This window comes from Peromyscus maniculatus, chromosome 2 (genome assembly GCF_049852395.1).
Source record: "Peromyscus maniculatus bairdii isolate BWxNUB_F1_BW_parent chromosome 2, HU_Pman_BW_mat_3.1, whole genome shotgun sequence".
Classification (NCBI taxonomy): domain Eukaryota; kingdom Metazoa; phylum Chordata; class Mammalia; order Rodentia; family Cricetidae; genus Peromyscus; species Peromyscus maniculatus.
In genome coordinates, this window is record NC_134853.1 from 158,508,637 (window position 1) to 158,534,061 (window position 25,425).

The following is a 25,425-nucleotide window of genomic DNA, read 5'->3' on the forward strand; positions in this document are numbered from 1 at the left end:
TAAGGAAATTCTGTGAGCTTGTTGAATACTCCCAACCACCTTGGAGGTTGACGCCATCATTAAGCAGGCTGTATAGAGAGGCATGGAGTCCTTAGAGGAAGCTGGACACCTTGCTCAAGATTAGTCAATAGTGATCCCAAGGTTGGGATATAGGCTGATTTTGGAGTGGCTCTCTGAAAACTATAGGCTAATAGTGTGTGGAAGGCATCTGGCACAGCAAGACACTGGTTCATGGTGTAGGCAGCTAACATGGGACCTAGCTTCCCAAAGAAGGGAGGGTCTAAAGGGGAATGGGGGGTGTGGCCCAGTACAGGGTCTCAGGGAAGCCAATATCTTCTACCCAGAGCCTTATTTAAGCCCTGTGCCTGGGATATTCCCGGTGACATGCTCATGTCGAATGCTGTTCCTGGTGGCCAAATAACTTATCCTGACTCAGATGATCTGACTTTGGCCCTCACTCCTCCATGGTTCCGCTGTCCTCTCTTGGAGGCCTAGACATCTGCCATGAACCAATTTGACACGGCTGGGGAAAGGGGCACCCAGGGTTTCAACCCCCTGGGAGGTAACTGGTGTTGACTAACTCTTTGTCCATGGGAGTGGAGGAGGTCAGATCAGTCATGGTGCAGTCTTGCTATATCTCCTGAACAATGCGCTTCAGTACTTTACTCCTCTGGGATGGAATTAGGACTCCATTCCTCTCCATGCCTCAAGATGGGCGGGAAGTACATCCCCCATCCCCTGACTTTGAGATTGGCTAGGAGACTTGCGTTGGTCATGAAGATGTCTGGGAACTGGGAGTGAGAAATTGGAAATAAATTGAAATAAGTGTACCCACAGTTAGGCTGGGTCTTTGGTGCTTTATAACGGTGCTGTGCTGCCTAGTTTTATGTCTACTTGACACAAGCTGGAATTATCTGAGAAGAGAGAACCACAATTAAGAAAATGCCTCCATAAGATTGGCTTATAGGTATTGTCTTAATGATTGATGTTGGAGGACCCATCCCACAATGGGTGGTGCCACCCCTAGGCAGGAGGTCTTGAGTTGTATAAGAAGGCAGGCAGAGAAAGCCAGTAAGCAGCACCCCTCCACGAATTCTGTATAAGTTCCTGCCTCCAGATTCCTGCTTTGAGTTCCTGTCGTGACTTCCCTAGATGATGGACTACAATCTATAAGATGAAATAATGACACATTTCCCCCCCCCCAACTCCCTCTCCCACCCCCCCACAAGTTGCTTTTGGTCAACATGTTTTATCAGAGCATTAGAAGCAGTAACTAAGATACAGACCTTCTTTGCAGGCCCCAGAAGAAATATAGTCAGACCTGCAGGCTCTTATGTTCCCTGTCCCTCTGTGGGAGTTTCCATCATCACACAAGTTTGGTATTCAGACAGCACATGCTGAGCACCTCATAAGGTCTGAGCTCAGCAGAGCTGGATCCCTGGCTTAGGATCTGGACTCTGGTGTCAAGCACCAGCATGGGCTATGGTTTCATACAAAGGTTCCAGAGGGAAGAACCTGTTTCAAGCTCACTTGGGGGTCAGAGGGGCTCTGTTTCTGTCACTGCAGGAGGGAGGACTATGGTGATATTTTATTTGTACTGAAATGTAATTTTAATTTTATGTTAATAAAGTTGCCCTGGGGTCAGAGCTATTAGAGCCATAGCAAGAGCATGGTGGTTAGAAGAGCTAGGTAGATTTCTGTGTGTTCAGGGATACAGCCAGTATTGGAGACATACGCCTTTAAGACCTGGAGGGCGGTACTTACAGGCAGTGATGAGGCAGTCATGTGGTTGGGTTTACAACCAATGAGAAGGCAGAACAGAAAGACTATTTAAACACAGACAAATAGGAAGTAGCTCTCTCGGGGAAGTTAGGAGCACTGCAGGAGGTAAGATTTTATCTCTGAGCTCTGACCTCTCGGCTTTCTCTTTTACATTGGCTCTGTGTTTCTTATTTTAATAAGACGATTGGTTACATCTACAGAGGACCTTGCCTCCTTACTGCTGTACAAGGCGATTCACAGTTTGTAGAGATGGCCATTTATATCCGTGTGACTTCTCACTGATATTTCTTTATAGCTGATAGGGACCCTCTCTCCAGCCACCATGATGGAGACCTACAGAATCTTAAGAGTGACTTCCATTGTGTGTGTCCATATGTGTGCATGTTCTTGTATTTGAGTGCACATACATGTGCGGGGGAGCACCCTTGTGGAGGGCACATGACAACTTTGGGTGTCGTATTTCAGGCACCGTTCACCACTTTTTGAGACCGTCTGTCACTGGGACCTGGGACTCACCAGATATGTATTGATTTCTTTTCTGTGGCTGTGCTAAAAAAGCCTGACAAGATGAAAGCTGGGGGAGAAAGAGCTTGTTTTGAGGATGGTTCCAGTTCCCCTTTGAACTGTGAGCCACAGCAGACCCCCCCTTAAATCTCTTCCTGTCAGTCATTGGGTCACAGTGACCAGAAAAGCATCTATGTCTTTGTAGTGCTGGGGATTGGACCCAGGGCTTGGCACATGCTAGACGCTCGACCATTGGCCACACCCAAGCCACCTGTTACACACACAGCCCATCTTACCCTGTTGTTATGAGGCAGGAAGCCCTCGCCAGGTGCTGAGCAGCTGTAGCCCCACACTCTTGAGCTTCCCAGCCATGAGCCAAATCAATGTGCACTCTTTCTAAACTTTTTACATTTTTTTTATTATTGCACGTATGCATGATGTTTGTGTAGGTGTGTGTACCACAACATGAGTGTGGAGGCCAGAGGACAACTTTCTGGAGCCAGTTCATGCCTTCCTGGACTCTGAGATCAAACTCAGGTCTCCAGATGTGACCAGCAATCCTCTTTACTTGTTAGCCATCATGATAGCCATGTCCACTCTATACATTTCCCTTCTGGAGTAGTTTGTTATTACAGCAGAAATAGGACTAAGATTCTGAGTTGTAAACAGTGACAAGGGACACACACACACACACACACACACACACACACACACACACACACACACACACACACGCTGCAAGCTGTTGATGTTTAAAGCCAGCAAACCATGGCGTTGTTGGCTACAGTTCTGATATAGAGGGACAGACTTCATTTCTGTCTGAAGGGTGGGACAGCTGAGGGAGTGACTTGTCTCTGGTCACACAGAAGGGACTTGGGCCCAAGGGTGAGGCCTGATTGAAGGAATGTATTTCAATTCTTTGAGAGGAGGCTACAGAGGTAGTGGGGATTTGAACCCACTCCCCGAAGCCTCCAGGGAATTAGTCCCACTCCCAGCAGCAGCTGCTCACGTGACTGGGATTATGAAAGTAAATCTTTGCTCAGAGTAGGTCATGTAGCCTGAGGAAGGGAGAGAATGGATCACCAGAAGCTCTTAGGAAGACCAGTGTGGTGGTCTGAAAGAAAATGGCCCCCAAAGGAGTGGCACTCTTAGGAGGTGTGGCTTTGCTGGAGGAGGTGTGGCCTCGTTGGAGGAAGTGTATCACTGTGGGGGTGGGCTTTGAGGTCTCCTATGCTCAAGCTACACTCATTGACACAGTTCACTTCCTGCCGCCTCCGGGTCAAGATGTAGGACTTTCAGCTCCTGCTCCAGCACCATGTCTGCCTGCACGCCACCATGTCACACCATGATGATAATGGACTGAACCTCTGAAAACGTAAGCCACCCCAGTTAAATGTTTTTCCTTTATAAGAGTTGTGGTCATGGTGTCTCCTCACAGCAATAGAAACTCTAATTAAGACAGCCAGATATTCAACCGTTGGGATTGGGCTAGTGTCTGTCTGGGTATCCCTCCCACCTCAGTGGTTCCATGTGTCTGCTGTCCCTTGTTTGTCAACTTCATCCAAGGGAAGGCTTGGGAATGGATTCACCCTAAGGTGGGTGTGGCCAGGGAGACCACCCAGACCGCCATCTTATGCGGTATTATCACTGAAATAGCTGACGGATACAAGTATCTGTCCAATGCCTACCTCTTCTTTTTCTTCAGAAATCTGACTTTACATCAGGTGGCAGTGTGTCCTCTTGGAGACCATTCAGTTTTCCAAGGGACGCAGACAAAGGTGGTTAGGAAATGGATGACCACTAGGAATGCTTCTTAGGAGTGGGTCAGGGAGCTCTCTGGGTCCCTGAGGGCAAGGTCTGTGTCTTGGTGTCTTATATTTCAGTTCCTTTTCCCAGCCCTGAAGATGGACAACTCTGAGCTGTAGCGGCATGCTGTAAGCCGCCTTCAAGCCCAGTCTTTGGCTCAGGATCTCCATGGTAACCTGAAAGGTCCTTAGAAGTCATCTGGCCTGCTTTCTAAAACACATGGAGATCCAGTCCCAGGGGCAGGGAGAAAATGGCCTCGGGTCCTACAGCCAGTCTGAGGCAGAGCTGAGGGTAGAACTTGGGGAGGCCTTGACTGTCCCCAAATCTTCTTAACTTAGGGTTAAGGGTGCTTATTGTCTGTGGTTGAGAGCTTCAGTTATAACATTAAGGGTGTGTATGGGGCTCAGCACACACAAGAACTCTGTAAAGGTACTTGGCAGCTTCCAACTGGACTCAGGCCCATGGCATACTCAGCCTCCTTCTAAGCCCTGCTCTGGAGAGCTTGACCTTGGCTAGATAGGTTCAGGTCAACAGGAGTGACTGACCTGTGTCCCCTCCCCATCTCTAACTCCCACACAATCCTTTTCTGTTCAGAACTTCATCCAAGGAAACCAGCACCTTGGGGTGGCATGGACTCCCCAGTCATTCTGCCAGAGAGCACACACATTACATCTGGTACTGCTCTCAAGGAAACAGGTGCTTCTGCATTCCCTCCAAGGCAGAGAACCACCAAAGGTTCTCAGTTCAGCATTTGCTCAGAGTTCCCCCATTCTCCGCCTCTGGGCTGCTCCCCTGAGCCCACAGAGATGCTTCAGTAGCTACCTGATATGTATCCATCTGTGTTGATACTTAGTAATACCAAAGAGGCACACACAGCATGTCAACAGCTGCCTCGTTCTGGGGGGTCATATGCAATGAGGGTATGTACCCCACTCCTGGTACCAAAGGAGATATGACTGTGTGTCAAGCTGACAAAGGGCAGACTTGCGCTGGTAATTCTTGACTATATCTGGAATTAACTAAAACCCAAGTGGCTGGGTACACCTCTGAGGGATTTTTCTTGATTGACTGATTTGAAGTGGGGAGACCCACCTCAAATCTGGCTCATTTTTGGTGGGAAGATCCACCTTTAATCTGGACCACACCTTCAGGTGACAGCCTATGTAAAGGACGTGAAATCAGGAAGCGCTTGCTATTTGCCTTTTTTGGCCCTCACTCTTGCTGGTGAGTTCATTCCTTCAGTGGCGTTAGAGTCTACTTCACGATGCCAGCATCTGCTGAAGACCAGCTGAGACATCCAGCCTCGGGGACTGAAAAACAACTGCATTCTTGGGACTTCCCATTGGGAGAGAACCATTGTTGGTATAGTTGGACCACAACCTGTAAACCAATCTAATAAATCTCGTGTGTGTGTGTGTGTGTGTGTGTGTGTGTGTGTGTGTGTGTTCATTTTATCAGTTCTGTTTCTCTAGCAATCCCACCCATACAGAGTACAAGAGAAACATTCCCACACCAAGCCGTGGTGTACCCAGACATCCTGGTCCCCAGCCACGGGATGGCAGTCAGTTGAGGATACAGAACCTTCACAATGTTTTTGTAATTTCTTTTAATGTATAACAGTTACGCCTGAGTTACAGAGGCAGCGCTTACAAGCAGCAGGTAGTTAAAGCGAATACCAGTTTGTCTTCCTAGTCTACTACTCCATATAGCTGAATAAATTATGGTGCGATTATATTTAGACACCCGCCCACACGCACACATCCCACTCATACCCCTCATGCACACACACTCGATTCACATGGAGGAAAATGGCTGAAGGAACAATGTTGCCGTTTTTAGAAAGAGGGAATGTTCTCCAGAAATACCGGTATTTTTCCCAGTACGAGGCTGCCCAAGTCAATGTCGACAGAAGCAACATTAAATGCACAGGTGTCCAGAAGCATTTCAACATGGCAGCCCCAACACCCCCCATTTGGTCTTGGCTTGGTGCATCTGCAGGAGGTGAGGATGCTTGTGTACCCTAAAAAGTGTCTGATAGGGAGAGATATGTCCAGGAGCCTGGGGAGAATGCCTGCCTCAAAGAGGATCTACACAAAGTCTTCGTTGTTGGCAACTGTGGAGTCGCTCAGCAAGGCCCAGCTCCACCTTCTAGAATATTCTATCAGCTCCACACAAACCAATACTGGACCCCGGTGGAGCATGCCAATCCAGGCTCTGTCCTGGACCACAGCCATCGTCTTGCCACAAACTGCCCTTCTCTCTTGTCTCCCCAGCCAGCCTCTCCTCTCATTCTTTTCTCCTCCTCTCTTGCTTCCCAATATCTGTTTCCCCTGCTCCTTCCTGGTCCCCCCAAAAGAAGGGCAAAGGTAAACTGAGTGCAAGACAAGAGAACAGAAGCTTGGTCCTTACCACCACGACTTCCATCTTTATAGCAAGAGAAAAATACCGAACAGAGGGGACGATGACAAAAATAAAATAAAATTAAATCGAGGAACCCAAGAAAGGCTGGAATACATAATCCAAAACACAGGATGAGCAAATCCCTACAGATGGTCCCTGGTACTAGCACGACACACACCGTGGGGGTTTCTTTCCTTCCCCCCTTTTTTAAGTATATAGATTTATATATAAAAAGCCAATGTTCTATAAACAACAGCACAACACCACATTTCCAACTAACATACAAGGAGTCCAGAGGGGCCTCCACAGAACCAGTAGCCACTTGAGGTGACATGGAGGGCACCCCTCTTATCTTGCTATTGACTCTATATACAGGGACGAGGGGTGTTTCTGGTCTGGCCTGGCTAATTGGAAGTCAGGCCCTACTAGGCTGCACTCAACCCCAAAGGGAAGGAGGCCTGGTGCCTCTCATCAAACTGACATCACCTCTCTAGTGAAGCTGCAAGCTGCCCAAACAAGGCTGAGTTTTACAGACCAAGGTGGACAGATAGATACACAAAAGCATGAGAGGCTGGGCAAATCTGCTGGGGGTCAGAGGCCCCTCGGAACGCAAGTCCAGTTTTATACCAGGACGGCAGCTTGAGGAACGTTCAGAGAGGTTGGACGGAATGAGAAGTCGTTTTGTTTTCTCCCGAGCACGTCTTGGTTGCGGTTACCATAGTGAGTAGATCATTGTGATTGGTCCAAGCGTTGGAATGTTGTTCCCTGGGCTGGGGCTGGACCCTGTGGATGTCACCTGCTTGAAGTCCCTGATCCTGAAGTGTACTGGGTGGAAGGAGATTCAGATGCATCCAGAGCCAGGCCTCCAGGAAGCGGGGAATGTGGAGGAGACAGGAGTGCTTGCTGTGAGAACTACAAGCTGGGTTTCCAAGGGGCAATGTGGCTTTCCTCTTGTCCAGACCGTGAAGAGCCCAGAAGTCTTCTCTCTTGAAACCTGGACTGAGCTGACGAGCCCCACCCATCTGGTGCTTGATACTACCAGAGAGTCCGTTTGTCCCCAGTTATTAATAGGCATCTCTAAACCACAGATACAAGCCACCCTAGTCATGGCCCAGGACGGGCTTCAGATGATGGGTCTAAAGATGAGAAATAAATGCGCATCGGTCACGTGTTCGTGGAGATAAGTGTCCCAGAGTCCTGCCAGTCCAGCTCCCCAGGCAGAAGGAAATCAGTTGGGGCTCCTGAGCAGTAGCCCCTCTTTCTAGGAATGTCTTGCTGGCTGAGGGCAGGAGGCATGGATCGGGTCAGCAGGCAGCCTCACGTGTACAGGTGGGGACAAGCAATCCGGCCCAGTGCCCATGGGTTTGGTGCCGTGGCAGCCCAGCACTTGATGAAGGTAGTCCGGGTGTAGATTATATCGAGGGGGAGGGTAAAGATGGGTACAATTTTGATAAATAGAGGGTGATGAAGAGCTCCAGGGAGGAGAATTGGGGGGCCTGAGCAATCCATGCCCCCAAAAGACCCAGCTCTAAAAGAGGGTGGAGTGCAAGGAAGCCCCTGGAGTGCTTCTGGAAGGTGCCATGTCCCCTTTTGCTGGGACTTTTGGCATCTTCCTGTGCCCAGGGGTGGTGGTGGCTTAAAAACAGTGCCACGGGTGCACTGTGCCCAGTGAGGCCACAGAAGCCTCCTGACTGAGAGCAGCCAACACTGAAAAAATGCCGCTCTGGAAAAGGACAAGGACATGGCCTTCCACTGAGACGCCAAAGAAGCTGGAGCATCTTCTCCAGGGGTGAGGGCCAGCAGTTTTGCCTGGTCCCAGAAGGCTGTCTGCATCCAGCGGCATCCAGTGGCATCATGCTGCATCTTCCATGCTGGGCAAAGGAGGGCCTTGTCAGAGTACCAGCATGTGTGAAGCAGGTCCCCATTGCCAGCAAGATGGTGTGCAGAGCTCCAGCGGTATGAACTTGAAGGCTGAATGCCCTCAGACCCTCTGAGCCTGCCTTATGCCTCCTGTCACCTCAAGGTATTCCCCTCTCCTACCAGCTGGGGAGACTGACAGGTTCCGTGGGCTCCCTAGGCCCCAATGCAGCGGGCAAGCCTCTATCAGATTGCGGCCTTCTGATGCTGGCCCCGGGGTCTGCCATTCTGGGATAGCCCACGGCCGACAATCTCTGCCTCCACGTGCCCTGCCCCCAGAAGAATCTCTTCCTGGTCTCCTGATGCCCAGCAGAGGTGTGTAGGGACAGTCCCAAAGTCCTCTGGGTTCCTGGGTAAAGCTGAGATGTTGTCCGCTTTCTCCCCTGGGAACACCCTGGGGCCTCATCTCAGTGTCCAGTGAAAGGGGGTGCAGTTCCGATGCCAAGCAGGAGACCCACCCCTGTGAGCTCCACCTTGCCCCCGTGGTCAGGGCACCCAGGACTCAGAGGTCAAGAACTCCAGGGCCTTGTCTTTGGCACCAATTTCCTCTGGTGATGGGTGCTCAGTTCGGGTTGACCCTCAGTCTCTGTGCTGAGACAGGACCAAGGCCATGACACTGAAAAATGGATGTGGGCTGGAGATCATTGCAGGATGGCTAGGAGCCTCTCTGGAGATGGGGGAGGGGCAGACCTAAGGGGCCGATCTGGGTCACTAACCATGGGTAAATGACACACTGGTTGTCTGTCTCCAGAGAGCCACCTGTGGGAAGGAAAGGGGTTCCTTCCCTGGCCTCCTTCGGCCCCAGGGGGATGAGGGGACTGAGGTGGGGAGGCTCAGGGGTTGGGAAGGGCTGGGCTGGGCCATTGGCTGGGGCAAGTTGCCCCAGGGGCCCTAGTAGGCCTGGCCTGTCTCCACAGGGAGAAGTCCCAGCACGGCCGAGTGTTCCCCAAGCTTCATGCGGCGCTGTGTGGACAGGCTCACGTTTTTGGCCAGGTAATCAACAGCAGCTAGAAAGAGAGAGAAGCTTCTAGAAATTGAGGTTCTTTCCATGTATTCTGCCATTAAACCTTTACCCTTCTATCCATCTGTATGTACATCCACCCACTATCCATCCCTCCTTCCAACCACCTATTCTTCTATCCTCCCATCCATCCATCCATCCACCCACCCACTCACCCATCCATTCATCCATCCATCCATTCATCCATCTTCTGTCTGTCTGGTTACACATCAATTTTAATATCCACCCATTTTCCATTCACCCATTATTCTGTCCACTCATCCGTACACATATTTTTCCATCTATTCATCTGCCAGTCTATCCTTCTGTCCTTCCATCATACTATTCATCTATCCATTCTTCTGTTCATGCATCCGCCTGTCCATTTGTCCTTTTCCCTTATCCTCTGCTGGCTAGTTTTTATTGCCAACTTGACACAGCCTGGAATTACCTGAGAAGTGAGTACCACTTGAAGAATTGTCTAGATCAGGTAGGCTTGTGGGCATGTCTATGGGGAACTGTCTGGATTGCTAATTGATTATTGATCAATCCAGTCCATTATGGGTGACACCATTCCCTGGGCCAGGGGCCTTAAGCTGCATACAAGTGAAGAAAGCTAGCCACAGGCAGTGCGTAGATGATATGGGCGCATTTGTTTCTCTCTGCTCTTGACTGTGTGTGTGAGGTGACTGGCTTCAAGTTCCTGCCTTAACTTCCCTGTTACGCTGGACTATCGCATGTTATTGTGAGCAACATGACCCTTCCTTCCCTAAGTTGCTTTTGGTCAGGGTATTTGCCACAGCAGCATCAATAAAACTAAAACCCCTCCACACTTCCCTCATCCCTTCTTCCTTCATTTATTCCTTCATGAATCTCATTTTCTCACCTCCTTTCCAGCCCCTCTGCAGCTGTTTACTCAATGTTTATTGCTTTCCCAGCTCTCTTGCTGGCTCTGCGGGTAAGTACAGATACACATCCCAGTAGTCAGTGGGGAATTAAGCTCCCTTCCCACAAGCCCTCTGGAGATCCAGGCCACGGGGAGGCCAGTGAACCCTGCTGAGTGAGTCCAGGTGGCACTGAGGACGAGGGTTCTCTACCTGTGCTGGACCCTGAGTGTAACTCATGCACGAGGCCCAGCAGGGCCCTTGTGCAAGAGCCAAAGTGGCTTTGCACGTGGGCCAAGGGGGCCCTCAGGAGGAAGAGTGGGGGCTGAGGCCCCCAGCCCATCAGTTCCAGCAAAGACAGGCTAGCATTGGTGGGGATGTGGTGTGAGCGTGGGCAGTGGTGGTGGTGGGTGCTGAGACCAGCGGAGACGAGAGTCTCCTCACAAGGCAACGCTGAGCATAGCATGAATGTTCATACAGAACAATGCTTATCCATGCCCATTTGGGACACACACACACACACACACACACACACACACACACACACACAGTAAGCAAGCACACACACATGTGTGAGCCATGTGCGCCTTGTGAGCAGATGCACAAATGGGAACACCCATGCACACACGGGTCCTGTGAACATAAGAGCTCACCTGAGGGAGACACAGGTGTCTGTCATATGCAACTGCTGGCCTGCCAGCATGTGGATCTGTCCTGATGGAAGCTCTAGCAGAAATCTGTCCTGACCAAGGCACTCGACAGGCATGTGGCCAAGCCTCCCAGGGTGCAGGATGCTGCCTTCTAGGCAGGGCCTTGTGACTGTAGCCAGTGCACCCCTAGAAGACCCCCATGACACAGAGGGCTTAGGGGAAGATAGGAAGCTATGCATGAAGAGTTGCGGGGCTCCCTCTGTCACCTGCCTTCCAGGGCTTCCTGTAGACAGCCTCTGTGCTTCCCCGAGCTTGTCACCTTCTGCATAAGGTAGGGTGGGGGCAGGTAGAGCTGAAAGGTGACACAGCCTGATGGTTAAGCCAGGGAGCCCAGAGGAACAATCTCAATAACTGAGCTGTGTCACATGGGGGTTCAAATGACCTGGATTTAAATTCTGTGACTGTTTACCTTGAGTGTGATCTGGGGCACACCACCTCAGCCTCAGTTTCCTTGTTTCTATCATGGGATAGAACATCTGGATAGAACATCTGGACCAAAGAACTGCAGGGAAAGTTAATAGACCCCACACACATAGTATCTGAGGGTAGAGTGTGGCACTTGTGAGCTCAGGCCCAGAATAGATGTGACCTTTAATGGCGGTATGAAGGAAGGGGTGGCCAAGGGTGGCCATATTCCTGGTCCTGTGATTTTGAGCAAATTGTCTTCCCTTTTAGGTCTATTTATCCATCTGCAAAGTGTTCTTAAACACACTGTCACAGAGGGCTCAGGACAAGGCCCCCAGATCCTAAAGGGTATGCAAATGTCCTGGGGTCTCTTTGGGTCTCGTCTGTGCCTCAGCTAGTCAGGTTCAAGGTGGGTAAATGGAGGGACGTCCTGTAATGAGTTCCTAGGCTTGAGGGTCTGTGACATCGCTCACTCAGTCCCAGGCCCCTAGCTTGGGGAGCAGAGGCAGCTGTGGGGAGTGTGGGGTTCCCAGCTGTATAGCTTTGGGGAGACCCCGCAGCTCTGAGCACTCTGTCATTTCTCCTTCAGTTCCAGGGTGCATGGACCAGTAAGCCACCCTCTTAAAGGGATGACAGGCACCGGAGGGATAGAACCAGAAGCGGCAGAGAGCTAGCTCTGTGCGGCCCTGTACTCAGGGTGCTTTTTGGTCTCATTCCAGCTCTACAAGCCAGGTACTGTGACGGTCCCTTTTCCTGGTTTGACAGAAGGTACAGCCAAGGCCCTTGGGGACTGTAATTAAAATTAGCTGCTTCCTCTCATGCTTTCAAACCCCGGCAGCCCCTGGAAATAATTCTGGGGTCTGAGCATCATGGCAATGGCCCCTGGTGTACAATGGCCCCCAGTGTGCACGTGGCCCTCAGGACTGAGGCGCTTTGCCCCCATGCTCACATTGTCCCATTTCCACTCAGGCAGTGCCATGGACTTACCAAGGGCACACATTACCTCAGGTGACCTTCCTTTGGTGACAGAAGGCGGTGGCCTACCTTGCCTCAGTCTATGCCATGCTGGGCTCTAACGCTGCCTTGTTAGTTATTCCTGTGGTGGGCTGTGGGGTCTGTCACCGAGCAACGATAACAGCAAAGGCCGAGTCCACACCTAGTTGGCACTTACTGTGTACTAGGGGAACATGGGTTCTGTGCCTTAGGCAGGACAGTTCCCACTTCATAAATGTGGAAACTGAGGCACCGCACAGTTGCCAGTTCAGAGTTACACTTTGCATCTTGCCCGGAGGAGCTTAAGTTGACCCCCATGGAGCTGGGGAGATTGTTCAATGGCCAAACTGTGCAAACATGAAAATCAGATCCCTAGAGCCCATGTGGAAAAGCCAGACATGGCGGTGTCTGTACCCCAGTGCCGTGGGAGGGGAGACAGGCAGCTGGATCCCTAGGGCTTAATGGACAGCCTGCCCGGTGGCCTGCTTGGTAAGTTCCAGGCCAGTGGGAGATGCTGTCTCAAAAAAACAAGATGGACAGTGTCTGAGGATGATACCTGAGCCTAACCTCTGACCTCCATGTGGACAACTGCACACACATAAGCATACACACACACACACACACACACACACACACACACACACACACACACACACACAAATCGAGGAAAAATAAAGAATTGTTTCTCTGGCACCTCTACCCACTCTGTGCCTCGTCCCTGGTTACCCTCCCCTAGCACACAGTAGGAGCTTTCCCAGGCCCTCCCTGAGGTAGGCAAGGAAGCACCCAGAGGCTAAACTTTCCTGCCGACCCTGACAACTTCCAGAGCACTCTAGGGGGCCAACTGTAGGGCTTTCGTGCCTCTTCCTAGTAGAGCCAGGGGGCTGTGAGAAGACAGGGAGGTGACATTCCTCATTAGGGACTCTGTCAACAGCCCTCGCTGTCCCTCTGTCCCTCCGTGTTTCCCTTCTCCTGCCACACACCCCGCCTGGGCTCTGAACATCTCCAATTACATTAATCAGGAGTTGGCAGGAGATGGGCCAGCAATGCCAACCCGTAAACAAATCTCAGCCATCAATGCCTCGTCAGCGAGCGGCCCCAGAGGAGGACCCTTCTAGACACAAATTCTTATTAGAGTTGTCAGATCTATTAAAATTCTTTTCACACTCCTGCGTTCTATCAGCCCCATCATTAGTATGGCCCTGGCCTCTGGGAACACTGGGGCCATATTAATCTACCACGTGCCCCGTCCCTGGCCTCCTGCTCCCACCCACTCCAGGCACGGTGAGAGATGGGCAGATGGATGGACATGGCCAGAGCCGGAAAAGAAGGTGTGAAGGTGTCCCTGGGAAGGTGAGCGGCCCTAGGGGATGGGGGAGCGTTCTGCTGCATAGGAGTTGGGTCGTGTACTCGTTCCAAAGACACCTGAAAGTGGTGCTTGAGGGCTGGGATGCAGGCGTGGCTACCTTGCCCATCAATATCTCAGGCAAGTAACTTCTCCAGATGCCATTTCTGTAGCCTGCGGTGGGAATAACCACGCATACAGCTCTGCGTGGCAGTGTGGCTAGGATGTCGACTCCATAGTAGATGCTCAACTAACAAGCATGTCTCCTCCCTTCCTGCACATGTGCTTAGCATAGATATGCCTTGACTCTGTGCATTTGCTCAGTGGCACTCACATAGTGCCAGTCTGTACATGGGAGAGCATAGAGTCTGCACATGAGAGAGCATAGAGTCTGCACATGAGAGAGCATAGAGTCTGCACATGGGAGAGCATAGAGTCTGCACATGGGAGAGCATAGAGTCTGCACATGGGAGAGCATAGAGTCTGCACATGGGAGAGCATAGAGTCTGCACATGGGAGAGCATAGAGTCTGCACATGAGAGAGCATAGAGTCTGCACATGAGAGAGCATAGAGTCTGCACATGAGAGAGCATAGAGTCTGCACATGAGAGAGCATAGAGTCTGCACATGGGAGAGCATAGAGTCTGCACATGGGAGAGCATAGAGTCTGCACATGGGAGAGCATAGAGTCTGCACATGGGAGAGCATAGAGTCTGCACATGGGAGAGCATAGAGTCTGCACATGGGAGAGCATAGAGTCTGCACATGGGAGAGCATAGAATCTGCACATGGGAGAGCATAGAGTCTGCACATGGGAGAGCATAGAGTCTGCACATGGGAGAGCGTGTACCAATCGATACCAAGCATCTTGCACAAGACTGGTTCACCTGTGGTTTGAGGTTAGAAAGCTGAGCCACAATTCCCCTGCTGTGGGGCCTTGGGAACACTACTCTACCTCTCTGAGCCTAACAAGCTGAGGACTAGGAACCGTGAAAGCAATGTGAACAAGCACACATTTCACATAGTGCTGGGGGGGCTAAACTCAAGCGCGGACAAGAGGCAGCAGATGGCAGGTGGGTCAGGACCAACCTAAGAAAGTGCAAGATGTGTGACTTTCTGAGTTTACCAGGGAACCTGGCCTCGTGTGTGCTCAGTGTGCTCAGGGGTGTCGGCAGGTGGTTAATGGGAATATGGCATGCCCTTGGGCTGCTCCAGAATGTCAACAGAAGAGGAGCCGGGCATGACAGGAAACCTCTGAGATGACCGTCTGGTCCCCGGCCCCATCCTGCAGGTGGGAAAGCTGCGGCTGCATGTGTGTCTTGTCTTGGGTCACACGGTGGTGGAGGAGCCTCAGTGAGCAGGGTCTATGTGGGGCTGGAGAAGATGGCCCCAGAGGAGCCCCGAGTTCTCCCTGCAGCGACAGAGGAGCAGGGGAAAGGGGAGGGGCGAGGAAGGAGAGGGAGGGCAACTGCCTCTCCTTTCTGGCCTCCTGGGCCCCTTCTCTTTTGATCCCCCTCCCCAACCACCCCCATGCTGACTTTGGGGTTAATTTTATTTCCGAATTGGGCAGGCGCCCTGGAGCAGGGCGGGGGCTCCAGGCTCCGGGTGTGACTAACGCCTGCCCGGGGCCGGCCACGCTGCTGCTTTCTGCTCTCCAATGTTTTATCAAGAGCATGTGTGTCCTGTGTTGGGCTGGGAACATGCGCTAGGTCAGGAGGTCAACCAGGGACCCACTGGAAAGGCTCTGTGCACACGGGTGTGCCCTGCTCACAGACGGTCGTGTAGAGAGAACTGTTTCCCATGCATGCATTCACACTCACGGTCCTGCATATCCATAGTCACACATAATCGCATACACAATCATGCCCAGGCACAGCATATGAACATACGAAGGCACACACATCACAACCATGCAAGCACCCAAGCATGCATAATCATAGACACCTTTAAGCACATGCACACACCAAAATATACATGTACCACGACCACACTTATCTGCATTCTCATTGTATACAAAGGACACACACACACATGTCAATGCACACACACATATATTGACACACCAGCCTATAAGAACTCACCTATGAAAACTAAAATGTGTGCATATTGCCACCACATACTGTCATATGTATGTGTGTCTGTGTGTGCTCATACATGCAAAGCCATGTACACATACCAGTGTGTACACAGAATGGTCACTTGTATGTACTTGCATGTAGTTATAGGTAAATGTATATACATATGTCCATCACATATTTACACACATATAGTCAACTCATTTATCTGCAAATATGTGGACACTTAGCAACTGCTGAATTATTCAAGCCCCGTCACTTGTACACACTATGTGCATAGACACTTGGACTGTAACATACCTGTGATGCATGCACACATGCAAGCATGCACATATGCACATGGGAGGTAGAGGCCCACACAGCTGGCCCTCATTTAACCGTGGAGGCCAAGGCCATGCGGTTGGAATGGGCTGGGGGCCTCAGGAAGCAGAGGTCAGTGTGGCAGGCCCAGGCGGCAGCTGGAGGAGAGGATGCCCTCGAGCTGGGGGCCTCACTCTCTCCACACGCCCTCCTGATTAGTTTGATACCAGCAGGTGAGGCCTTCGCTGGGAGGTGGCAGGAGGGCAGCCTTGTGACCTTTGGCTCCCCCATCCTGTCTGGGCCTGCCCTGCTGCTGGCCCCGTCAGGTGGCGGCCAGAGGTTGTGGCCAAACCCATCTTGCCCAGCTGTTGGCCTGAGGGTCTGCTGTCCCTCCATCAAGGCAAGATGCCAAGGGGACCATGGCTGGAATGGGCACGTGAAACTCTGGAGATTGAGAAGGGGGGTCTACACACATCCGCCCCCCATGCATGGGGGGAAGGGGGCAGACCCCCCACTGTACTGTCCCCTCTTCATGCCACTGCCCATATGCAGCTAGCTGTCCTGCACTTGACCTGGACCTACTGCAACGGGGAGCGGACTCGCAGATGTTAGTTTTGTGCCATTCAAATTTTAAAAGCTCATCTTCAGTTGAATTGTTTCCCGGTTGAAAATCTTACCAGTCTATTTAGAAGGACTTGGGTGTGCAGTACTGCGTCCTCAACAGCACATTCATGAACTTTAAGTGTTGATGAAGGACAGCAAACTCAAGGCCCATCTGGGCTACAGGGTGAGTTCAGGCCAGTGTGGACATCTTAGTGAGACCTTGTCTCAAAGTAAGAAGTAAATAGAGGATTGAGGATGTAGCTCTGTGGTAGTGCTCTTCTCTTACTTGGGCAAGGTCCTGAGTTCAATCCCCAGTACCACCAAAGGATAGCAACACAAGCCACTGGATTTCAAAAACAGAGTCTGAACAAAAGAATATAAACTGTTTCCTGGGTAATTATGTGTGGACTGTGTGAAGCAGTGACCTACTCTGAGTATATTGGGTTAAATAAAATGTTAGTAAGAATGATTCTGCTCCTTTCTTCTTATACTTTAAGAAGAAAGTTTGGCCTTTAGAAAATGCAGGGGCATTTGTGGCTCCTGGGACAGAAGCAGGAGTGAGCCACCAAGAAGTGAGCCGGGTTGGATGGGCAGCTGAAAACATCTTAGGTCACCTCTGCTTCCTTTAAGGACCTCTGTTTTCCCACCTGTGAAAGGGACACCTGGACTTGTGCAGTGACTCACAGGGTAAAAAAACAACCTTGAGTTTGATTCCCAGAACCCAGGTAGAGGTGGGAAGAGAGAAACAGTCCCCAAAATTTGTCCCCTGACCTCCACTCAGGTGCAAGTCCCTGCCTCCACTCACATGCAGCACACACACACACACACACACACACACACACACACACACCACAATTTAAAAAATTGGTTTTGTTTTTGTTGTTATTTGTTTCTTTTTGTAACAGTCCTGACTGTCTTAGAACTTGCTTTGTAGACCAGGTTGGCTTTGAACTCACAGAGATCCATCTGCCTCTGCCCACCAAGTGCTGGGATTAAAGAAGTGTGCCACCACCACCTGGCTTACTTTAAATTTTAAAAGAGGGCCTGAGAGATGGCTCAGTGTTTAAGAGCACTGGCTGCTCTTGCTAGGACCTGGGCTCAGTTCCCAGCACCCATAGAGTGGCTTATAAATATCTGTAACTCCAGTTCCAGGGGATCAGATGCCCTCTTCTGGCTACTGCAGCACAGGATGCACATGGTACACAGACAGACAGGCAGGCAAAACACTCATACACATAAACCAATAAGATAATTTTAAAATTTTTCAAAGGGAGAGACACCCTCCACCCTGGCCACCACCTTGCCCAGGAATAAGCCAGCCCACTGGAGATGGGCAATGAGGGGACACTCACTTTGGCCGTACTGGCCATACTGATAGCCAGCCACAGGGTCCACACTATAGCCAGTGGTGCTGTAGGTGGGTGGGCAGTAAGACTGGGACGTGGGCAAGCTGTCTCCTGGCTTGATGGAGTCGGCCCGCTGGCTGCAGCTGGCAGAGATGGAGGAAGCAGAGTCCAGGCCTCCGTGCAGCGGGGAGATGGAGAAGTCGGCCTGCGGCTGTGGAGGTACTGCACTCGGGTTGCTGAGGATGCTCATCACCTGTGGGAGAGACAGACAGTGCCAGAGGCTGGACCCCAGGGCACCATCACAAAGGGACCGGGTCTGGAGGCCCCGGCAGACCTCAGCAATGTCACAGCTTTATACAGGAAATGGGCGCTGTTCTCCAGTGTTTCCCCTGACCAAATGTGGGCCCAAAGGGCTGTTGCCAATCAAGAGCTCCAGGAGCAAAGCAAGCCCTTTGTCACTTCTCTGTCCCTCATGGCCTAGTTTGAGGGGTTGCCCTCTGCCTTCTGCTGAATGAATGAATGAATAAATGATTGCATGCACAAGCAAATTCACTAACTAGATAAAGGCATCCTGAATCTATTGGCTGAATGAGTGAGTGAATGATGGATAGATGAGTGCATGGATTAATGAATGTGCTTACTAGACAAGAGGCACCTTGGGCCTGTCAGTTGAATGACTGAATAAATGATAGTACATTAACTAGGCACACTGAACTTTCCAGCTTATCAATGAATGCATGAATGAACCAGTGGATGCATGCATGCATGAATAAATGAATTAACTTCACAAAGGGCATGAGTGAAGAAATGAACGAATGTATCAATGAATGGGTGTATACATATATGAACTAACAAATGCACTCACTACACAGGGTTCGTCTATCCATCGGATGAATGAATGAATGAATGAATGAATGAATGAGGGAGTGAATGGACACTAACTAGATAAAGAGCACTCTAGATGTTTGATGGACGGACAGACAGACTGACTGAATTCACACATTAACAAGAGATAAATTTACTAACTAGATAAAAGGCACCATGGGCCTATCAGCTGAAGGGGTGAATGAATGAACTGATCTGTGCATGAATTGATGTGTGCATTCCCAAGTGTCCTAACCAGATGATGGTGTCTCTCTCACCAGTCAGGGGGCTTTCCCTCCATTAATGAGATGACTGGGCCGCCCCCATCGGACTGGGATGCCCTCATCCTCACACACACTGAAGTGAGGCTGATCTTCCTGACTTCAAGACCCTCACACCCTTGCTGGGCTAAGACAGTACCATTCTCGACCTCTCTGGACTTTGAGCTCCTGCCTCTACGACAGGAAAACACAAAGTCTGTGCTTTCAATATTTTATTTACTTACTTGTAAGTATGTGCTTGTGTGTGTGTGGATGCATGTCATAGCATGCATTTGGAGATCAGAAAACAACCGAAGAGAACCAGTCTCTCCTTCCACCACATGGGTCCTGGGGATTGAACTCAGGTCGTCAGGCTTGGCAGACAGTGCTTTTTACCCACTGACACATCTCACCAGCATCCCCGCTGTCTCTGGCCTTCACTCATGACCCTGCTTGGCCTGGCTCAGCAGAAGGACCCCCAGACTGAGCTCTAGGAACTGAGCCTGAAGAATGGATGTTGGGGCACTGGGGTGCTCACTCAGTCATTCAATAGGTATTGGTAATAAGTCTAGCCTCGTGCCCCAGGGTGGAGGCCATGGAACTTCAGAGCAGAGAGTCCTAGCCCCTGCCCACTGAAGCAGGAGAGAGGAAGCAAAGGTTCCAGGTAATAAGCAAAGACCCCCAAAGCACAGTGCATTGAGGGGTTTGTAGAGACACCTTTGGCTGTGAGAGGCACGGAGGGCACCCAGACTGCTCAGAGGTCCAAAGAAACTTCTGGAGAAGGTGGGACCTGGCATGGAGCATTCCAGGGACAGTAGAGACAGGTGAGACAGGTGGACGATGCTAAAGAATGAGAGGGCACGGTGATCCAGAGGGGTCAAATGTGGAGGAAAACAGCCTCACAGACCTGTCTGCAGGGCCCGGGCCTCTGGTGACCTCCTGGGGATGCCATCCTATGGGAAAGAGGCCCTGGGCCAGGAGAAGACAGCTGGGCTTGTGCCCAGCACTGGGCAGAACACAAGGCAGCTCCTGCTGACCCTGTGACTGCACTGTGACTTCTTCACCTGTCTCTAGGAATAAGGCTAGCCGCCAGCACAGGAAAAGATGAAGACGGACAGACCCTTCTGAGGACATCTGTCTCCCCAGTGACTTGTCCTGCACAGGATCTGAGGCAAGAGAACAGGTCAAGGGCAGACACATGGGTTCTTCAAGCCCTGGACAGAGGCAGAGCTCTCATACTTAACAGCTGTGTGGCTGAGGAGGTGTGGACAGCCCGGAAATCCCATGACCCCTGAGGTCCCATGGGAAGGAATTGTGAGGTTGCCCGAGTCAGAGGGGGCTGGGAGGATGCTGGGAGCTCCGGCTGGGACATGCTCTGCCTTGAGCCTGCCGAAGAGCTGGGGAGACGGGGTCCTGTCCTCACAGGCCTCCTCAGCCTCCCTTCCTTGCACACCTTTTCTTAATCGTTCACCTACATGGCATCCCCAATCCAGAGCACTATGTATGGAGACATGTGGGGCAGAGCTAAGAACCCATTTCTCAGGCAAAAGCAGTGAGGTCCACAGAGAACTATGCCTCCACCAGACCTCACAGCTGGTCAGGGAGCCAGCAGGCTAGGGCCTGGTTCATGGCCCAGATCACCTGCCATGGACTTCCAAGGATCAAGTTGACCCATCCAAGCCCTTTGCAGGGTGTCACCCAGGGTTATGTAGTCATCTGTTTCTTGACGAGCCAACGTAAGAGGAATGGAACACCTCCTTCAGCACCCAGACTTTGTGAAGTAGGTACCTGACCTAAGCAGAGCCAAGGGCAGGGGGTGGCAGGTTGCCCACAGACTTTGCTGGCGGGATTTTTAGGCTGGATGGAACCTCGTGGACTGGTCCAAGATGGTGAAGATATTATGTGTCTTTGGGGAGGTGTGAAGGGGAGGTATGAGGCAGGGTGGGGTGCACCTGGACCACTTAGAGTTGTCTGCAAAGCTCGCAGACTGACCCTGCCTCTGGCATCTGTCAGGGCAGGATCAATAGCAGGGCTCTGGGTGTGGGGGATGTGAAGACAGCCAAACCCTGAGCTGGGTCTGTATAGGTGTTCAGATCTTCAAGATGGGTGTCCCCAAGCCTGGGAAACCTGCTGTTGGGGGCAGTACAGGGACTCCATGGTGAACTCAGGACTCTAAAGCTGAATTGGTCCTGAGAGACTCCTCTCTTCCCAGCTGTGCTTCTGTGTTGACTCCTAATCCAGACCCCATTTTCCCACCCAAACGATGACGCTGTCACTCATCTTGTCGCTCACAAACAGCCTGCTACCCCTGAGAGGAGGCCTGGGCCTCAAGAACAGACCCAGTGGCCCCTTCCCTTCTTTCAGAACATGCATCAGGGTGGCAGGATCCTGGAGGAGGTTGGGACCCAGCTTGACTCTAGTCCTGCCCTTTACCAAGATGGCCAGCTCAGAAAAGATGTGGGGGAGGTAGAAAGGGGAAGGATGGGTAGGGAGAGAAGGCGGTACTCCACAGACCCCATGCACACATATTTTCTATGACAGACACCCACACACATGGTGGCCAGACCTGACTGCGTCACTCAAGAACTACCAAGGGCCCCAGCAAGGGCTTCTTGTGACCACACCTTTCTCTACTCGTCCAGTTTCCCGGCCCCTTTGCGACCTTGTGATATTGTGATATTGTATTCCCTGAAGCAGACAACGTTCATGCCCTCGTTTATTATTCAACAAATGTGTCATGGAATGGTGCCATGGGCACAAAGTCCGTGCTCTCAGCTGCTCTGTGGCTCCAGTGTGTGATGTGTGTGTCTTCTGCCTATGAGGAGCTCAGAGGGCTGGCTGAATCCACAGAGAGCTCCAATGAAAAGGACTCAAGTTTGGTCCCCAGAACCCACATCAGGCAGCTCACAATCTCCTGTAACTATAGTTCCAGGGGATTTGACGCCCTCTTCTGGTCTCCTCGGGCACCTGCACATACATGTTGCACATAACCTCTCACGCAGGCACATATATGCACTTATGTGTATATATATGTACATGCCATTTTATAATGGAAAGTAATGAAATCCGTTTTGAAAATATTTTAAGCGGAGCATGATTCTAGATGCTCAGTACTTGGGTGGCAGAGGTATATATATGGAGCTCCATGAGTTTGAGGCCAGCCTGGTCTACATAGTGAGTTCCAGATCAGCCAGGGCTGCACAGTAAGGAGACCTGCGAGCTGTGAGGCCTCCCGCAGCCCTTTGTAGGAAGGGGTTTGTGTGGTGCCCAGTGGCTCCGAAGGCCTTGGACCCTGCCGGTTAACAGACAGCTGGGCCCAGGGAGCTTTTCCCATAATGGGATTTGCTCAATGGGATTTGGCCTGGAACATCAAATCAAATCCACATCTGGGGTAGGTGTGAATGGTGGCTGAGTCCCTGGAGGCCTGTGGATCAAACGGTTTCCATTTCATCTGCCTGGGAGCTGCTTCCCAGCAAACAGACAGGGCACAACCTGAGAGAGCCAGGTGGCACCCATGGAGGTGAGGTTTCAGCCAGGGCTGTGCCAGGTCACTGCAGCAGCTTCTCAAGCAAATGGTTTTCTGCCCCTAATCTGTAAGTGGGGAAACTGAGGCACCAGGGAGTGAAAGACCTGTTGGATTTCATGCAGCTGGTCAGTGGCCACTCTAGGGTCTGTGCCTGGGTCTCAGATCTCTCAGATGTTGCTCACACTAGGCTTCGGGGTCTTCCCAGCACTGATGGCACAGAGCCCTGGGGACCTCTGCCGGAAGTCCCTCTGCCACAGAAGCAGGAAGCATCTTGCCCACAGTGAGGCCCGGTGGAGGTCTGGGCCCCGCACACTTTTGAACTTGAGGAAGTACTGGTCTGATGTGGTAATGTACACCCCCTCAGGAATGCCTAGGCCTCTCCCGGGTGGGGTTGGCTTTATCCCGGTGACCTTGCTCCCACTAATGTATTACTTCTTGGTAAGGTACCGTTACTAACTCAAAATCAATACTGACCTCCACATCTGTAAGGTTTTATCTGAAGGCAAATCTCGGGGCTGTCCGTCAGCCTGACTGACAGCCTTACCTTCCTCTCTCTTCCTTTCTTCCCCCTTCACCAACCCCCCACCAACACTCCACCCCCACCCCCTTCCCCAAATCAGTCCCAGCCCAGACCTGGCTAAATCAATAAGGGGCCAGCCTCACCCACCCCCTTCCGCCCCTGGGGAGAGGCCTGCTGCTTTCAGGGGTGGGCCCCCCCCTTCCACAGTCTCTGCTCGGCAGCCCCTCCTCTGTGGACGCCCCGACGCACTCCCCTACTTTAAAAGGGGATGGTAGAATGTAATTAATTCCCTCCGTTCTTGAGCTGGCCTGAGGGCCTGGGACCGAAGAGCCTGAGCTTGGAGCTCTGCACCCTCTGTGATAACCCAGCATGGCTTGGGGAGCGGAGCTGAAATTAGAGGTGTCATAGCTAAACCAGGGCTGTGTGGCAGGCTCTGGGTGGGGGGGAGAGGGAGGAGACGGGCCTGGGACTGAGAAGGGAATGGGAGGGTTACTGTTAGGTCAAAGCTGCAGGTTGGAGACTTCCTTCTCTGAGGCCCCGAGAGCTACAGCACTTTTTGCCAAGGGCCCTAGACCCGCCGAAGGCAGAAAAGCCGGGGATCCTCCTCGAGCCTGGAAGGTGTTTGCTTTTTGAGCTAGAGTCTCACTGTAGCCCAGGCTGGCCTCAAACACTCAACTCTCCTACCAGATGCAGTCTCATATAGTCCAAGGCTGCTCTGGAACTCCTTGTGTAGCTAAAAAAAAAAAAAAAAATCCTGAATCGCCTCGACAGGCAGAGCACTGGGATTACAAGCGGGCATTCCCACACCTGGCTTTGGGAACAGTTCCTTTAGTTCAGGTGCTCAAGACCAAGTCGCTGCCCCGACTCTGCCCCCACCCCGACCCTCACACCGTCTCCCACCACCACCCCTGCTGAAGTTCTTTAACCTGCAAGGCCTTTGTCTTCTCTCTGTGGTTTTGAGCCTCAAAACATAGTGTGGGATAACACTGAAGATGCCCGGAGGGTTAGCATGCAGAGGAAGACGCAGTGAGGATGCGCCTACATCCGGCCAGCCTGTCCTCCCTCCCTGCTGGATTCTGCCAAAACCTGGGTTACAAGGGAGGAGCAAGGAGGGGCCCTGGGACCCCCCTGAGATGGAAATGGACCTAAGAGAGTAGACATAGGGGACTCTTCTCCAGCCACCTGGGCGAATGTGTGCTTTTCCACTCTGTCTCCAAGCCTCCTCCAGGAGCTCTGGGAAGGTCTGTCCTACCTAAGAGTTGGCCACAGTCTCCAAAAGGGAGCAGGCACAGGACATTTCAGCAAGCCACACCCCCTCAGGCATGATGGTGCTCACCACTAGAGAGGAGGAGGCTGGGAGGATTTGGGGCAAGTCTATGAGGTTTCCCAGTCTTGGGTTGCTGGGAACTCACACTTTGGTACAGGCACATATAGCCACACGGATGGAGAAACCTTCTTCCGGTCCCCAAACAGTTTTTCCTTCTTTCCCATCAAGAACACCCTTTTATCTCTACACACACATTTTGGTAAAGGGTCTACCCATTGCCACTCCCATCCTCAGACTGTTTGGTCATAAAGGACTCTCTGATGTAGCACTCAAAAGACTGGTTCTCCAGCCTCTTGCCCAGCTCCATCCTTGGCTCACCCTCTTGCTAACACACATCACTGTGACTTCTGAAAGTGGCCAGGCCAGAGTGGGCACAGAGTGACAGCCTGTTCCATTGCCGAGAATGGGAGGCAGGGTTTGTTGGAGCTACAAAAATGTCTTGAAGGACCAGGGGCTAACCCAGATTGAGATTAGCTGGGGATAGCCCTGGCTCCAGGCGCGCACTCCATCAGGGTGGACTGAGGAGGGAAGTGGAGCAGAACTGTGGTCCAATCTCTGTTCCTTCCACTTAGCTGTTCACTGGTGTCACCTGCCTGGATACTGGGAATATTTTCAGTATCTCCAGGTGACTCCAATAGGTACCAAATGCCTACAAATCATCACTGCAGTTGCTACACAGGTAGCCTCAAAACATAGCCAGTTCCTCTTGGGCAAAGACATGGGGTATACACGACACACACACACACACACAAATGCACACATGCATGTATATATATATGTATATATACAAACATGCACACACATACACACAAATGTGCATACATGTTAGGTCCACAAGTCATCCACAAACCCCACAGT

General features: G+C 51.5%; 1 protein-coding gene across 3 annotated transcripts; it reads right to left on the reverse strand.

Annotated features, from left to right (window-relative positions):
* Positions 1 to 5,679: 5,679 nt before the first annotated feature.
* Positions 5,680 to 24,754, reverse strand: LOC143272036 (paired box protein Pax-7-like). Of its 3 annotated transcripts, none has more exons than XM_076565550.1 (3): positions 24,653 to 24,754; positions 18,077 to 18,323; positions 5,680 to 9,416 (listed from the first exon to the last, which is right to left on the reverse strand). In XM_076565550.1, exons 1-3 carry the CDS (start codon positions 24,668 to 24,670, stop codon positions 9,301 to 9,303), a joined length of 381 nt encoding a protein of 126 aa, XP_076421665.1. In that variant the 5' UTR covers positions 24,671 to 24,754; the 3' UTR covers positions 5,680 to 9,300. The 3 variants fall into 3 exon arrangements, with proteins under 3 accessions (XP_076421665.1, XP_076421668.1, XP_076421666.1); XM_076565553.1 differs by having other exon boundaries at positions 24,577 to 24,752; XM_076565551.1 differs by lacking the exon at positions 5,680 to 9,416 and having other exon boundaries at positions 17,974 to 18,323.
* Between the last annotated feature and the right edge of the window lie 671 nt (positions 24,755 to 25,425).